General features: G+C 38.1%; 1 protein-coding gene across 2 annotated transcripts in view; it reads right to left on the bottom strand.

Annotated features, from left to right (window-relative positions):
* The window catches only part of ELP2 (elongator acetyltransferase complex subunit 2), a 34,128-nt gene extending 17,005 nt beyond the window's left edge, over window positions 1-17,123 (bottom strand). For both annotated transcript variants that reach the window (XR_012659133.1, XM_075084474.1), the window contains exons 1-11: window positions 16,968-17,123; window positions 16,795-16,873; window positions 15,750-15,835; window positions 15,058-15,208; window positions 13,700-13,777; window positions 9,460-9,524; window positions 6,302-6,368; window positions 5,256-5,390; window positions 4,223-4,318; window positions 2,308-2,408; window positions 133-264 (exon numbers count right to left, since the gene is read on the bottom strand). Coding sequence is in view for 1 of the 2 variants with exons in the window: in XM_075084474.1 (XP_074940575.1) it covers window positions 133-264; window positions 2,308-2,408; window positions 4,223-4,318; window positions 5,256-5,390; window positions 6,302-6,368; window positions 9,460-9,524; window positions 13,700-13,777; window positions 15,058-15,208; window positions 15,750-15,835; window positions 16,795-16,873; window positions 16,968-17,099 (1,122 nt within the window). In the remaining variant the exon portion in view is untranslated. The remainder of the gene's footprint in view (window positions 1-132; window positions 265-2,307; window positions 2,409-4,222; window positions 4,319-5,255; window positions 5,391-6,301; window positions 6,369-9,459; window positions 9,525-13,699; window positions 13,778-15,057; window positions 15,209-15,749; window positions 15,836-16,794; window positions 16,874-16,967) is intronic.
* Between the last annotated feature and the right edge of the window lie 360 nt (window positions 17,124-17,483).

Consider the following 17,483-nt stretch of genomic DNA (forward strand, 5'->3'; position numbering starts at 1 on the left):
CACAGAAGGACTATTTCAATCACTAATTTTAAATTGTCCAGTTACACTTTTCTAGTAACAACAAAACTTACCTCAAGTGACATATAAATGTAATTCTTTTAAGTAATACTAATAATTACAAAACCAACATACCTTATTAACTGTAGCCTGTTTCCAAAGGTGTAGCGCTCCATGAAAAGCATGTGCAATGATCATTGAACCATCTGGACTAAACTGGCAGTCAAAAAATCCAAGGGTATTGCCACCCACTTCACCTACCCGCACCTGAATTAATGATCAGAAGTAAAATATCCACAAAAATGGCCTTGCCTTCATTTAAACTCATGCTAATCTCATGAGATGAAAATTTAGCTACAGCAAGAGTTTGCATTACACAGAAAAATACATTTAATGAATATTTTAATTGTAAAGTTAAGCACTAAAATATCATGGGAATTAAAGCTGCATGCTACTTTAATGGAGCCTCCCTTCACAAATATCTCAAGATAGGATCTTGCTCAATCCCCCACGGGAGAGAAAACACTGAAGTAGATAAGACAAGAACTCAACTTTTCTATGTTTCAGTCCATCCTGTTGGATGCAACAGTTTCTTGTCATCTCTTGCCTTCCTGTTGCTCTAAATGGACAAAATGGTTCAAATGAACATTTTTGTCCATTTGGAACATTCCATTCACACCAAATGGAAAAATTTTTCAAATGAACAGTAGTTGCCAATCACTTTTTGTTGTTGTTTGGGTTTTTTTTCCTTAATTTCTGAGATTCACTACCATATTTCTACTTCCCTGTTTCTCTCTCCATCAGTCAATTTGCTCCACATGCTTTCTGTGGCATATTTTGGCCCCCATTCTGTGCTTCCCTCATGACTTTGCATGTATGTATGCATACATACACTCACACACACCTTAGGGATGCTCTAGAACTCTTCCAAGTTTTTAATTACATTAACACATTATTAGTTACGTTTTTCAAGTTTTAGTCAAGAGATAAGACCACAGTTCCTTTCCAGCTGAACTCTTAACAATTCCCTCATTATTATCCAGCTGCTTTTAAAATCACAATGACAATCTACACCTCATTCTGAATGGCAGCATAGACTAGTATGTCCATTTTACTAGCACTCATTCAAAACAATATTGCTTATATGGAAGTGTCTTTGATATGCCATGCGAGAGGTAGAATTCTAGTCTCACCTCTGAGCAGGGGAATGATTTTGAAGACTTCTTTTTCATCATATCAAAATGAAAGAGAGAAAATGGCATGTTCCCCTTGTGCCCTTCCTCCCTGCAAGCTTCCGGCTAGGGTTTCCCTCCCTCAGTGCAAAAAGGACTGTTGCAGTTAAAATGTCTGATCTGAATTGCAAGCCGCACATCTGAGGCAAACAGAATGTAAGAAGAAAGGGTAACAACTTGCAACAAGCTTTACTGCACAACCCATTTTTAGAAGCTTATAAATTTAGCCACAACTAAGCGTTACAAGTGGAGACAACAAATGGCATCTCTGTGTGATCACCCTTTATGAACTAATTTCTACTTTAAGTGGAAAGACACAAGAACTTTTCAATGGAACAGGGGAAAAATTAAATACACTACTGTAATTCTCTTTTTGTTTTCCACCCAAGAGAGGATTAGAACTTTCTCTGTGACAGAAAAGGTCATAAACAATGATTGGCTGAAATTGTTCATTTTGGGTTATGACAAACTACTACAATTTGGAAAAGCTGGTCACCCGAAAATAAAGACATCTACCAAAGCACTAGACAAATCTGGTCGTGCTACTTGTTTATTTAGGATGATCCATGTTAGAACAGTGTTCAGAATACTGCAGTGACATGTGAGTATCCAGCTCAAATGGAAGAAAAACCTAATGACGCAGACCATGAACAAGTTACTGTGAGTAAAACCAAGCCTGTGAATTGTGTCAGCTGCTCTGTAGTAACTGCTTGGGTGCACATTCCTGCAAGAATTAACTACAAATAATTTAGGAGGGTTTCTTCCTCTTCTTACCAGGAGTACACAACATGTGTTACTATGCAGCACCTGGCTTGCTATACCATGAACAACAGTTGAGCACAAACTCCCCAATATGGTAATAAGAAAGCAAACGAGCAATAAAAATCATATTGCATCACATAATTTTTGAAAAAATATAGTTTTACTTGCAACACAGCATCAGAATTAGTATTTTTGCAAGAAAATGCTTTTGCCTTTCTCTCCCAGCACTTTATAGTCTCCGTTCCCTACAGTACATACACAATGCTGGAAACACAACTTGAATACAGTATGTATTGTGAGAAAGACTGGTACTTGCCTGTTCTAGCCAAACTCCAGATTCCTTGTCAGGTTCCCAGATGATCACAGTTTTGTCCATGGATGCAGACAATATCCTCATTGGTTGTTGCATGCTGCCATCTACAGTACAATGAGAACAATTACCCTACAACCTGTGAGAATACTTTATAAAATAATTTGGTCGTACTGAAATCCAAACACACTAAGAATATTGTTCAGCATCAGAGATGTGCAATGCAGTACATAAATGCCAGGCTTAACAGGCTCTACGTTCCTGCCAGGCGTTCATTAAGAGGTATTGTATTTTTCAGCCATAATCTCTCAAAGGAAATGTAAAACACATAGACGAGAACAACCATATTCTACTGTTTATTCACTCCAAATTGATATTGAAACAAATGTAATTTGGAGGAAAATCTAGAGCTGCACCGAGAGGCTACACAGCAGTTCTCAGTTCTATTCCTCAAATAAGATTTTACTAAGAGATTTAGTTTAAAACAAAAGAATTTCTATGTTAGTATTCACTAGGGTTTTTTTTTTCCAAATTAAAGCGTTAGATTCACTACAGACTTCAACAGACTCTAGCACTTTGTAATATATACAGTAGTAAGGACGGCTCCATAAAATGCAGTGAAATACTCCAGACAACTGCCCCACACAGAACGGGGAAGAGGGAACTGGTTCATCACCTAGTTGCAAAACCCCTATGGGAAACACTGAGGAACTTTTCTTGAGAATAGAGACATTGGTGGGCATCATATGAGGTGGTAGCTTATGTCAGCACCTGCTGCCTTCTGCACTGAGAACGCCTCACAGATCAGTCTGCCTCTACTGAAGAAGAAAATCTCTTTTGAGGAGCCCAAGATCAAGCATGGCCACAGAACGCAAGCAACTGTATGCATGCCGAAACATGATGTAAGCAGAAGCATGATATAAAGACACCTGGAAAACTTCATGGTCTAACAAGACAGTTTTTCAGATTGCAGTGCAAGACTTACATGCCTATATTGTACCTAAACCTTGCTTTAACAGGAAAAATCTTATTGGTGTCTAAAAAAAAAGTTAATGAACAGATAACTAAGCCCAATGTCTAAAGCAAGTCCTGTGTCTTTCACTACATTTTGACATTCTAATTACACTCTACTGTTCAACTGTTGTATGTACACCGGTAAAGCTGTGCTTTGTACTGGTGAAGTCACCTGCCATCAGTAACCCTAAAACATCTCAGAAAAAAAGGCACCTTTGCCAATACAAATACACAGAGGCATTCTGATTCTGCAAGCATGTCAAACTCTTCTTCAAGCATATCCTTCCCTTATGTGCCAGGCAGACAAACACCAGCAAATCAGTACTGCAAAAAAGGCTGTCAGAATTTAAGGATTTAAAAGGAAAGATAAAGACTAGGGCAAAATTCAAATCAAACTGTAAATAATTTTTTTCAATAATAGTCTGTATTCATGCCTTAAAGCTACATGCTAGAGAAAACTAATACTCAAGGAATCCCTAGCCTGTTATATTAATGCATGGAAGATTGAAGATTAACCTTCTGAATGTTGCTATTTGTTCCTTTCTACTCCAAGAGAAAGGCAGGCGTGTTCTGGAGTTAATGCTTACCTTCAGAAGAACAAACATTTCAAATACACGTATCAAAGTGAACTATTGCAGCAATTAATTCATAGTGATTAAACTAATTTGTACTCCATAAACAACAAATCAATTACAATAAAGCCAGTATAGCTCAGTTATTTTATTTCATTCACTAAAGAAAACCTGAGTAAAAGGCAGCATCCATTTACTTAAAAAAGATTATTTGCAGAATTTAAACATTTTCGTAGTCCACCGTGACAAGTGAACACACAAACACAATACAAAGACATGACTGCACTGTATGTATACAACACTTAACATAACTGCTACGTTTGTTATCTTTTTACCTTTCGAAAATGAAGGTTGCCAGTGAACTGCATAAACCCAGTTTTCATGACCAGCCAACACCGACTCCAAAGTAATTGCATACGTTGTATCAGTATCTACCACAAATCAGAGAAAAGCACATTTCTTTCTAAAAGCCAAGAAAGACCAGGTTATTTCTGGTATCTTTAGTGAAAAAAATCAACTGGTTTCATCAGCACCAGTATCTCAACACCCTATTGACATTGAACAGCTCCTTGAAAACATACTTTGCCACAAGCCCCGAGAGCAGACTGATGCTAGGAGGTCAGCCTGTTGGCTCAGCGGGTATAACAGAATTCCTGGAGAACTCTCAAGCAATTTTGAAATAAACACTCTGACATTGGCTCTACCTATACTCTTAAGCATATTTACACCTCCAAATGACTGTAAATACAAGTACTAAGATAATTCAAACAACGAATCAGGCTTTGCAGCAAGTACCATGAGGATTTGTTTTTACACATAACACCATACAAACTTCATACTATCTAGGCTGCCTAATAATTGATCCCAAAATGTCAGCATTGCAAGCCTCTGATGTTACAGTGCTCAAATATGTTAAATAACCATAAAGTAAGCCTGCACATACTCATCTGTTCTCTCCAGTACCTTTCTAAGGTTTAAGTAACAGTAGCTCCTCTTAACGCACTGAATTAGAAAGAAAATCAACAGTATGCTATTAAACTGGAGGAGAACTGCCCAACAGCTCACCTCCCACAGACAAATATATCTCCTATGTACTGCATTTGGAATATGCGTAGCAATGCATTTTGGTATTAAGCTCTTCCACTGCTTTACCATTTTTTGTAACACATCATTAACTTTACATAGTCACAGCTTTAAAACAATAACTGCACTTTTTCTACAGCTGAATAAAAATAATGCAGTCAAACTGGTCTCAGATTCTTTTAATACAAGAAGCAAATCAGATGGTAACCACCTTGTTAGCTCCCCTGAAACCACAAACAGATACACAAGTGAAAAGTGCAAGAGAATTTTACAGCTGTTACCTACCTTTGACAGTAAAAACATTCTCTTTCAGTCTTATGGAATCATCTTCATGTTCTGGAATCTGCTTTGATTTTGTACACACTTTCCAAATTCTTATCAAACAATCCTGAGCACAGCTTGCTAAGAAAAGGTCTTCATCTTTAAAAATAAAATAAAAAATTAGAGCCATGTTTTCATTGCTTTTTCATTGCAACCACGGCCATGACTAACCTACCAGCTTCCTAAACATTCCAAACCAGCATTATCCTAATTTTTCCTATTATACACATTATCATAAACTGCTGGTTTATTTCAATATCACCACACTCTCCCATTTCAAACTCTCTATGAGTTTATAACACGCTGATTGTGGACCTTTCCCTGCTTCTAAGACATGGAAGACATGGTAAATACTGTACATATTGTACATATACTTCCCTACTACTCATGGCCTTTGCGCTCAAAATTCTGACACCCTCAATACTCTTGAAAAACTCCTTTCCTTTCTTCAGGATTGTAGCATCTTCTAATTCCTTCTATTTTATTTTTGCCATTGCAAGACTATTTGATTAGTTAACATCTGAATAGGTTCTCCTCTTAATCTCCTGTTCTTAAAATAGGGGAAAGGGGGCGGGGAGGAAAGTACTATTTCCCCCTACTCTCCCCAACTTTGACAAAGCAGCCAACATTTTCTCTCTCAGATACTTGCATATTGAAAAGGACAAGTTGCTAAAACTCTTATTTGTTTGCATTTAGTTGCCAATTAGGTAAACATATTTGAAGCAAGCATGACAAAATGAGGGATGCGAGTATTCTGTATCAATCTTACTGTAGCCATAATGTTAATAACTAAAACATAATTGTAGGAGAGGTTCAGCAATTCTGTTTTAACAGGACAAAGTTCTATCTCAATTTTTAATATTTGTACCACCATCTCAGGGAAAAAAAAACAATAATCACAACCACAAGAGCTTAGGCCCTACGGTGCATCAAAGCCATCAGTTGGAGGGGTAAAACAGTAGTACTATCATTAAACCTGTATTCCACTTTTATTCATGTTTCATACTGACCACAGACTGCCCATTCAATGCCTCTTATCCAATCTTCATGGCCAGGGAGTATTAACGTTTTCTGAAACTGAAAAAAATTCCTGTTACATCATAGAAATGCATTTAATTCCCGTACACATATCAGCAATTAGCTTTGGATTCTCAAGTCTTTCATATTTACAGCTTCTATTATTTGAAACTGGAAAAATAAGCTGCTACGACAGATTCTGATGCTGATAGATTCTAAACAGGCCTTTTTGGTTTTACCACAATTGGGTAAACATGTGTCACATTATGGCATTTCTCACACGTGAGCAGGAAAGAATGAGAATTTAAGGTGCTCACCTTCAAGAGGCTACTGTATCTCTATGATACAGATGAAAATGTTTTTAAGCTTATAGTAGTACACAAAGAAAAACACAAGGCAGGTATGACATAGTAAATAATTACTATTACACATGTAAGATGGATGTAACTGCAGATGATGTGGAAAATGAACACTGGTAAAATCAAGAGTAAAAAGACAAGTAGATGTTTTGAAAATTATTTCAATAATTTGCCATATAATACTACTAATAAGAATTACTTATGGGGTTAGAATTATTCCCTATGTCTCTTAAGTTTATTGACTAAGTTTCTAAGGAAGGTATACATCAAGAACTGTATCTGCTGATGGAAAACTCTGCATGAACACAGGCTCAGAACACAGGAATGGATTCCCTTTTAAGAACTTTCATTAGTAGTATATTATATATGTTATGAATGAAAATATTACCATTCTATTTTGATTCAATTAAGGTGCAAGTGTTTACTGCTTACTTAGCATTTAAACCATTTCTGGTTTCCTTTGCCCAGAAGAAGCCCTACTTCCATGACATTTTTTGATCCCAATTTGACTTAAAATGTCTGAAAAAAACACTACAGTTAATATGTTAGTGTAGTTTAGTATGAATAATTATCATGTTATTTCTGACATTATATTCTGCTAAATCCCTTACCTAGGCCTACTAAGAGTTAAGATTAAACGATAGCCTCTGCTACCAGCACAAGCCTGCAACTGAGGTCTCTTTCCCTATCTGTAAAAAAAAGCCCCTCTTATTGTGCTGCTGCTCTTTCTCAAAATCTCTGCCTCCAGCTTCAGAGGAGACGGTGAGCAACACTAGCTCACCAAAGGAAAAATTTGTATGAGTATGAAAGAAAACATACTCAAAAACCAGCCCCTCTCTCTTTGGTCCAATGTTCCTGACATTCTCCAAAATCGCCTTCCCATCAAACAACATCACTCAGCTTCTCCTTGTTCTACATTTGCAGTCTTAATGTTACAGAACGATCTGTATACGTGATACATGACCAGAACAGCTTAACACAAGCTTCCAAATCAGAAAGTTCTGTTCTTAAGAACAAGTTCTCACAGCCACCTAAGCCTCATTTGGCTAGTCACTTCTGCACTCACTGGCACTTCTGGATGCAGCGTTACGGATATATGTTTGTGTTAAACACCCAACTGGTTATGTGTAAATAAAGGCAGGAGCAGCCCAGGAAGTGAGATCAAACAGTGACCTAAAGATTTTTCTGAAAACCACCTGTTTCTGACAATACATTAACACACACAAAAAATATTTTCAGCAAGTCATATTTTAAACAGATATAACACCTATTTATTCATTCATTTTTATGATCTTTGCCATAATGCTTTGTATTTTACATTCACCAAGGTTAGTTGGTAAATTTATTTCCAGCTGAAACATTGGTTTGGGCTGAACTGTTGCTAACATTCTTGTCTTTTATGGTTCTTCTTACATTAAACAGCATGCGTATCTTCTGAAACTCGACTTTAATATTAATCTAAGCACACGTTTAATCATTTTCCTGTTTTTAATTTCAAGTTATTGTGGCTTTTTTTTTACGTTACCCTCATCGTCTCACATCAAACAGAACTATTAAGAAAAGCAGACATTTGTTTTCTCTTTAAAGAGTAAAACTAATTACTTTGAGGTTATTAATACCACCCCAGATTTCTAAGTCATTTCCCAAATAGGCTTTTAGGCACTACTTAGCTTTCAGTCAAGCATGCTGTTCTCTTGTGCTACAGAACATGCATTCACTCAAAATTTTCAAAATATTTTTTCCCATAAAAATAAGAACTCTGCACTGAAGCTCAGCAAGGAAACCCAACCCCCTTTTGCTTGGGTTTTTAGTATTGTTTTTGCCATCTTCTTTGAAGTCTGTGTCCCTTGGTGTCACACATTCAGTTTGTTCAGATGTATTTGGTTCTAAAACTGCATCGATTTAAAGCTTCCTGCAGATACATATAGTCATTATTTTTAAATTATTCAGTCAATGGTTTTATTATTGCCTAGATTATATTTACAAGTATTTTGATCTGTCATTCTTCTCAGTTTTACAGATTTTGTTTCTGCAGTCTTGTATCTGTCCTTCACTATTTCAGTTTTCCCCTTAGTTCTCACTGGATACATAAGAAATTAACAGTACCAACAGTTAAATGTAACAACAGCTCATGATCTGACTCACCTACTTCGCAGGCTTTCCCATGCGTCTTAATAATTTCTGAACATTTTTGCATAGCAGCAATCTGGTCTCTTTACTTTTAGGCAAAGAATCAAGCTGTGCTGTAGGTGGCAGAACTAATGAAGCCAGGTTGTCTGTGGACATGGCCAGCACACTCTGCACCACTAACTCTGCCTACACTTCGGGTACACGTCCTTCAGGACCAGCCTGGTAGTACTGTTTGGCAAATTTGGCAACAAACGTCCAAGCTTTTCAGTTTTCCTCCACCAGACACTAGATGTGTCCAGCTGTTAATTTCATCCAATCAGGAAGAGCCAGAATTATGTCTGAGTCTTTCATTCCACTTCTCAATTAGGCCAAATTATTTGGAGGAAACATAGTTGAAGATGCACTGCAAAATCTTCTCACAGAAACCAAGCTCAACAGAAAAATGTTTTGGTTTAAAGCTCTATTTTGATCCTCCGGTTTACTTACTTCTCCCGCATAGGCCTGCAACATCTTAAGCAGGAAGACACATAATGCTTTCTGAAAGATTTTTCCCTGGGTACTTTTATAAATCAATACCCTCTTTCAAGAGCTCAGAAAAGCAAAGAAAAAAGAAGCAGAAGAACTGAGTAATGCTCTGAGCAAGAGACAAAAACTGTAATTACCTGACCATCCTGCTGTATAAACAAACTTATTTTGCAGTCATCACCACCGCAAGCCAGTATTGGTACTAGAAAGGAAAAAAGTCTTCATTACTCAAGTTACAAAATCTAATATTATAGGATATGAAAAACTATATAAATAATACAAAAATCAATATAATATCAATAAATGTATTAATACCAGCAGACAGGCAAGCATGATACCACTTTTTTACCTACAAATACTTAAGATGATAAAGAGGAGTTTACTTCAAGCTCACATATCTGTAGAAAGTCCATACACTAGAGATTTTTAATTAATAATGTTTATTTTACTGATACTAACAGGCATTTGCTCTAAATACAAAAGGAGCAATCAGCAAAACAAAATGACTCAGAACTAATACAGTTCAGGTTCCTTAATCAACTGAAATAAATATACAGATGGAGTTAACGTAATTATTATACAGGAAATAAAAAAAACAGACCAAAAAAGGAAAACAGACCACCACTCACTGTACACAAGGATATGAAAGCAATTAACATTATTACACACCTACTCAATCTTGACTAGTAGTAGTTTACTTCTACGAGCTACCCAGAAAGTGCACAAAAACCCCAACACTGTTGAATCAAACCAGACAAAGTTATGTCTAAGGGGAAAGCAACAGAAATTAGGCAGTGTATTAGCTCATGTCTCCCACAGAAGATGATGGGAAAGAATAGTTAACCCTCACTCCACTCTTTTTGGGTCATGAGGATGAAGCAGTACTTCCAGGGACTGATATAGTGGAAGAAAAGGAATTAGTTAGAAAATAATGAAATAAATCAGGGCTAGATATTCACATTTCTCAAGTCTGGGTAGAAAATAAAATGCTACATTTCGCTACAGTCAGCTACTTCATTTAAAGGGATGACATTTAGTTTTTTTAAAGGGGTAATTTTATCTTTATCATGGATAAACCAAAAATCAATTTGAATATTCATAAGTTTATGCTCTATGCTAATTTCCTCCTTCTGTCTGTTCCAAACCTGTGCTTAGTTATCTGCTGCTCCTCTTGCACTTCTAAGTCACATTTCACCTTCTTACATATCCATCACTTGCTGCTTCTTGCCAGCCTAAGTCACATTTCACCTCGATCTCCTCCTTGCCTTACATGGGGCCAAAAAAGATTGCTTTAGACTGATGGTAATGAGCTGTTTTGAAGAAAGACCGGGTCTGCAGGTCCACAAAAATTGGACAAGAATGAGGTTTTTTCCCACAAAATACAATAAAATTAATGTTCTTGGAGCCTGTATTACGCTTTCCTGAGAAATACATTTTATGGAACATTGCAGTAATTATATATTTACTCAATGGAATAAAAGTTTGACTAACAAAAACAAGAAGAGGATTATGACCTAGTTGCTCTATCAGACAAATGCAAATGCTTTCACTCAAAAAGCCCTATCAAGAAGGATGTAACTGGCAAAACCAGGCTATTATATAGTTTTTTACATAAATGCTCGAGAGAAATAGAATTTGGATCTGACTGAGATAAAGTCCTGCAGAGGCAACAGGAAACAAAACAAAGCAAAAGAAGAGCTGGAAACTGTGGTCCAATTACAATGGGGACAATACGATCAGCAAAGCTTTTTCAAGTTTACTTGTTCTTCTTTTTCACCTGTTGCATTTCAGTTCTGAGGAGACAATTCTTATTTGTCAGAGGCCAAGCTATGGCACCACAATTACCCAGGTGGTAGGAAGAATATGATCAAGATCTGTAAAATAGTAAATCCTATTCCCAGTATTTTAGAAACAGAGTTGCTGAAGACATTGCAAGGCAAAAATAACAACCAAACAAAATAGTAGGAACCTTTTCTTCAAGACCCGGAAAACAACTGTAAAGAAATTTCTTAACTAACAGGCTGCCAGTAAAGCATTTCAGCTGTACTCCAGATGCAAATGATTGTTCAGGTTTTTATGAGCAGTGTATTGGCTTTCCCTGTTTGACTTCTTCACAAAAATGGTTCTTTTTTTTTTTTTTAATAATTTATTTTCAAGGACAGTGAGTTAACTCCAACGGTCTTTTGAAAGGTAAAGCACCCATTATGTATGAATCCATTTTCAACGCAAGCTTTTAATTTGTTTGCTTGGTGAAATCAGAGGTTACTGTAAAATGCTTCTAGTTCAGGAGAGTAGTTTACAACTTTCAGAAAAGTAATTCTGATTTAATTCCTCACTTAAGAACTGCACATTGTCCTCAAGAGAAAAACTTCTTTAAATCTTAATACAGCTGTCAATGCAGCCTTCATAAAGATTTTAGAGCAACTTCTAAAGTTATCAAAGATCATTTTTCCCTGAAGCTCATTAAAATTCCAAATTGCCATTAGAGATTAGTATTTCTGACAAAATGATCACCAGTGAGATTTTTAATAGTATTTTATTTTATTTTAAGCTACTTCATTTGGATTTCAGAATTAACGTACTCCTCTGAACAAAACCAGTACGGTTGTATGGATTACTGTGTCAGGTTTAGGGATAAAACACAGAATATGCCTATGCTCTATTAAAAGCCCATTTATAGATTTCTAGGGGAAACATTTCTAACCATACATTTATGTTTCAAAATCTAAGCTGTTTCTTGATAATTTTAGCAGCACAGATCATTCATATTGGAACTGGCATTCAAAACGTAAATAGGATTTTTTTTTTTAATTTCTGTACAAAACCTATGCAAATAATTTCTCATTTGAAAATAATTTATGTTCTTCAGAGAAGTAAAGTACTCTTTCAGATTACAAGCGCTGTGTTGTTTTGGATAACTAATTTAAACTGGGAAGGAAAGAGGCCATAATAAAGAATTGTCCTGCTCTGAATGCAATTTTAAGCAGCACTGGGTTTTGGGGACTCCGGGAGATTTTCACAGTAAAACAAAATGCTTGCTATTGCAGCAATTAAAGGCACTTCAAGCAGTCCATGCAATTTTGGTTTCAGAAGCATTTAGTTTGACAACTAATATGATAATCTTCACCTAAGGTTTTTCCAAAATGAATGGTCATCTCTCTTGTACACAATATATTTTCAGCGTTAAACAGATGTGCTACTCAAGTGCAGTGAGAATTTCTTACCTGTACAGTATCATAGATGAAAAAATAATATATTGCTTTGCAATATGAATTTTATACTCATAAAACTGGCACCACAGACACTTCTAATGAAAATTCACACTGGAGGTAAAGATTTTAATTTACCCTCAAGCCTTTTAACTTCATCTCAACAACCACCTGTTAGTATATTTACAAGAGAGAAAGAAAGAGAGAGAGGCTTAAAGTTCTTCAGTGGGCAGACACTGCTTTTGATATGAGATACACTCTGGTAGTGGACATTAGCAGCTCCAGATGGGATGACATCTTGATAGAGCTTTCATATCTCCCAGAATTATCACAAGCCAAAGAATAAAATAATCTCTTGTATAACTGTTCTGGAGGCATACAATCAAACAACACATGCAGCAAACTGTTGAAAACTCCAGACAGAGTAAAAAGCTTTAGTACCTTTTCTCTTGGGAGCCTTGCACTCCTCCATCCAGGTGAAAGGCTCTGATGACACATAAATGCAAGCCTAACTCAACATATGTGGCTTGCATTGCAGTAAAGGATACATTTGGTTTTAAAAAAATACCTTCTACAGATTTGCAACAGAAAAATATGTCTGCAGCAGGCTACAAAATCTGAACATCTATGTTAAGAGAAAACTATATAAACCGTACTGAACAGTCAGGTTAAACTTGTTCAGCATCTAAATCTTTCCATGTTTAAGACTGAGCAGGTGATAAACACTGCTCATTAATCTACAATTTTTGATGCAGGACAGTATATTCTTTTTCTGGATCTTGATCTTGCCCTTCAATCCAAACAACAAGGACAAACATTGGCAGCAGCACCACAAGGACTGGGTGAAACTAACAGCATCATCCTATCCCATTCACTTACAGCCCTGTTACCCCCCCTTGACAGCTCTCCGTCTCAGAGGTCAACTAGAGAACTCCATTTGAGCATCACTTCGAAGACACTGTAATCAGCCAGTATTCTTCTAATTGCTAAGAAGAGTTCAGTGAAAAATCTTTAAATACAAGCAGCAGCTTAGGCTGATTCTGTAGAAAACAAGAAACAGGGCAGAAGGGTCTGGAGTCGGTCAAATGAAAATCCTGTTACACATTTAAAGGATTTCTTAGATCTTACGTTTCCTGCATTGATATTCAAGATGTGCAGCTGTACTTACCATTGCTGCCAGGCAAGAAGGATAAGCAGACATCCATAACAAATCCATTTCCAAACTGCAGAATTTCAATGCATTTAGCTGGAAAACACGAACAGACAGTGTTGATCCCATCTATCATTAAGTATTACAGTTACGCTGTCATCTCCTCTTGTCATTATGTAGTTAAAATTTCCAATTCAATTTTATTTTAAAGAGTTGAAAAACTTCTAAGTTTTTCAAATGCCTAAATAATAATGGTATCTTCTGTGGGCCCACAGAAATTCATCCAGACTTAGTTGAGTTAGAAGATAAGTCACATTCCTCACTGAGTATTAAAGCTGTACAGCGTCACTGTGGTAACATATCAGAAGCGATAAATATTGCAAATTATATCCTGTGGCAACAGCATTCACTACACAGAAGTTAAAACTGAATCCATTTGCTGCAGGAGCAGATGGAGAGATGAGCAAAAACCAACCTTCCTGCAAATACCCCTGTGATCCTAGAGGTGGTTAAACTGGTAAGTCATCAAGACCAGAGTAAGCAACAGGGCAGCAGAAAAACCTCTCTACAGAAGCAAAATTTAAAATAATTGGTCCTTCCACCACTGGAACCCACAACAGCAAGACAAAAAGGAAAGGACAGGACTTCATGCTGTTCTTTGGGAGCACGAGAAATGCCTTCCAGAACATGGAAATGAAGACTGGGAACTCCCACCTATTTCTCTCATGGAGGCAGGGCAATGGGAAATCCTCTAGTACACCAGATACGGAAGAAAGTAGCTTGAGAGATGCAGTCAGTTCAACTCAACTAGCAAGTAATTTTTTAAATCTAGATTATCCACCTTATTTATTTCTTATGTATTTCAAAGCGCTGTTCTCCCATGCGTCCATTGAAGGGCCTAGCTCACCAGAAGGTCAAGATCCGATTATCCCAAACTTCATTGGACTCAAGTCAACAGTAACAAACAAGTCACTAGTTTAACCTCACCTTTCTAATGCCAGCATTAATCATTTTACTAAGTAATCTTACTTCACACATACATACAGCTAGTCTGCCCCCATGTTACAGGGCAAAATGATGTTCAGATTATCAGATTCTGAACACATCTTAAAAGGAAACAAATTCAGCCAACACACCACTGATGAAAAACAAAGATAAATCATTCTGCAGAACAAATCTGACCCAAAGCTGTTAAACTAGTATAATCCTAGGCTTTCAAAGAGTAATACAGTGGTTTGATGTACCAAAGTTTGAAGAGAAATCAATGCAGTTCCGTTAAAAGATATTAGTATTTAGCCAAGTACTTCAATGGATAAGCATTTATCATTTTTATTTAAGCCAGTATATTGTCTCCAATGTTAAAAAAAAAAAGTTACCTTCTGAACCATGCCGAGACCAGATTCTCACAGTAGAGTCAGAAGCTGCAGAAGCTATTAGCAGATTTAAATCAGGTTCATGTGACTGGTAGACAGCATCCACAGCACAAACAGCATCAGCATGGCCTCTGAGAGGAATGCTTTTCACAAGCTGAACACATCAGAAAGTTTTACAAAGTTTTAAATTCCAGTAACTTATCTGGGAGAATTTTTAAAGCCATTTTAAGAAATAAAATAATTTAATACTGAAAATGAGACGTATACCTGCAATGGACTTGATGATCCTAGAGGTCTTTTCCAACCTTAACAATTCTATGATTCTAAGATTCTATAGCATATTCCAGAAAAACACAGAGACGGGATGTAGCAGTAATGACTATTAACTTAATAAGATTTTGTTCAAAGCTGAATTAAACGTTCCTATGTACACTATTACAAACCCCACTATTTCTTAATGAAAGCTTATTTGAAAAAAAAAGATTAAACATTGTTGGTATTCTGTCACACTATGTTTTACTTAAACTACAGAAAGGAAGAAACAATCTGAAGGAGATACGCATGGGGTTCAATAATCAAGGTAAAATGAAAAGATATTAATAAGAAATACAGGCAAAACAGATAATTTGTGGTATGTGAGAAATTGGGGGTGGGGGAGAGAACAACAACTTTAAAAAGAGATTATTCCTGCTTACCTGATTATTCCACGTTCCTGTTCCATTCCATTCCCAAAGAATGAGTTGTTTATCAGATCCACCAGAAATTAACTCTGTTTCAGAAGCTAAAAATACGTTTTGGTGAGTTTTATGAACACTTACTATGTATAAGCAGTCAACAACATAAGTGGTTACATTGGTTACTACACACAAAATATCAGGTATCAACTGTAAGCAAAGGCTTCTTCAAAGTAAAGTTTAGCTAATATGAGTCGCACTGTGCAGGATAGTTTAACAGCAAAGGTATTCTCTAAGGCAACAGAAAGAGAAAAGTCACAGGACTACTTAGAGTTCCATATGAATGTGATCTTTCAAAAAAGATTCTCAAATCTAATAGTGTAATTTAGTGTTTTCTTTTTTGCTTGGCCTTTTTGGAAGATAAGAAAATAAAGCAAAGGAAATTTAACCTAATAGAATTCAAAGCTTCACATGAAAATATAATTCCCAAGTTCCCTGCAAATAATTTTAAGAAAATGTTTTAGTGCAACCAGTTGAAACGATGGCAGTTCATACCACTATTAAAGAGGATTGTTTTCATCCCAGCACTTTACAAAGTCAAAATACGCAAAACTCCAAGCCCTTTGTAAAAAGCCCAGTGGCAGCACCAAGCATCGTAACCAGTGGTCTGTCGGAGCCACCACAGCCCCAGGCAAAACAGCCTCCAGGGCTGGTGATGCCTGCAGGGCCCAGAGGAGACAGCCTGATGGGATCCCCTCGCTTACAGGACCGCTCACGCGGGTTTGGCAGGTCAGATTCCTGCAGAGCCACCTGTTAAGAATCCCTGCTGGGAAGCCGCGCTTAAGGCAAGAGGATACTCTGGAAGGGCCGCAGCTCCTTATTTCCTTCAGTTTACACCGCAGCTCCTCTGTAGCTGTCCCTCCCGCCTCACCTCCCCAACGATGGCCAGGGCAGCACCGGCCCCGGTCCCGAGGGGAAGCGGCCCCCGACCCCCGCCGCGGCGGACCCCCCTCATCCTCCCGCCCGAGGGGACGGGGAGTGGGGGGGGAAAGGCCGTACTACTCACCGCCGTCCCGCCGGCGGACCCAGCGCACGCAGTTCACCCTGCCGGCATGGCCGCGGAGGGCGGCGGCCGTCCGCCTTGCCTGCGGGAGAGCGAGAAAGTACCACGAGTCAGGCCGCGCTGCCGGCCCCGGCCCCGCCGCCCGGCCCCGGCCCGCCCACGGCGCCTCAGCTCACCGCCGGCTCGTAGAGGACGACGTCGCGGCAGCTGCCGAAGGCGAGGAGCCCTCCCCGTCCCCAGGACAGGGCCCCACCGCCCGCCCGGTTGGCGCAGCAGGCGACGTGACAGACCTCCACGGGCGCCGCCATCTTCCTCACCGTCGCGTGCGTGACCTCGCGCGTCTCCCCTGGCAACGACCGCCGCGCGGCGGCCGACGGGGCGGGGCCTGAGGCGCGAGTGGCAGGGCTGCGGGGGGGCGAGGGGCTTGAAAAATGGGGCATAAAAGTGAGTGGAATGGGAATTAGTTTGTTTGGGGATGCTTTTTGTGTAAGGGGGAGAGTTTTAATCTTTATTGCACCTTTTGTCAAACACTCAAAAGGTTTAAAAAGTTTAAAGCTCTCTTTTTTTTGTGTGTGCGTAGAAGTTGATTCTGCACAAACTAGGAAAGAGCTGAACTGAGTTATCAGAGATCATGTTGTTATTAACCATTTCTGATCCGTTTCCGTCACTTGCAAAGCCTCCCTCTGATGAAG

The sequence above is a fragment of the Phalacrocorax aristotelis genome, chromosome 2 (genome assembly GCF_949628215.1).
Source record: "Phalacrocorax aristotelis chromosome 2, bGulAri2.1, whole genome shotgun sequence".
NCBI classification, from domain to species: Eukaryota; Metazoa; Chordata; class Aves; order Suliformes; family Phalacrocoracidae; genus Phalacrocorax; species Phalacrocorax aristotelis.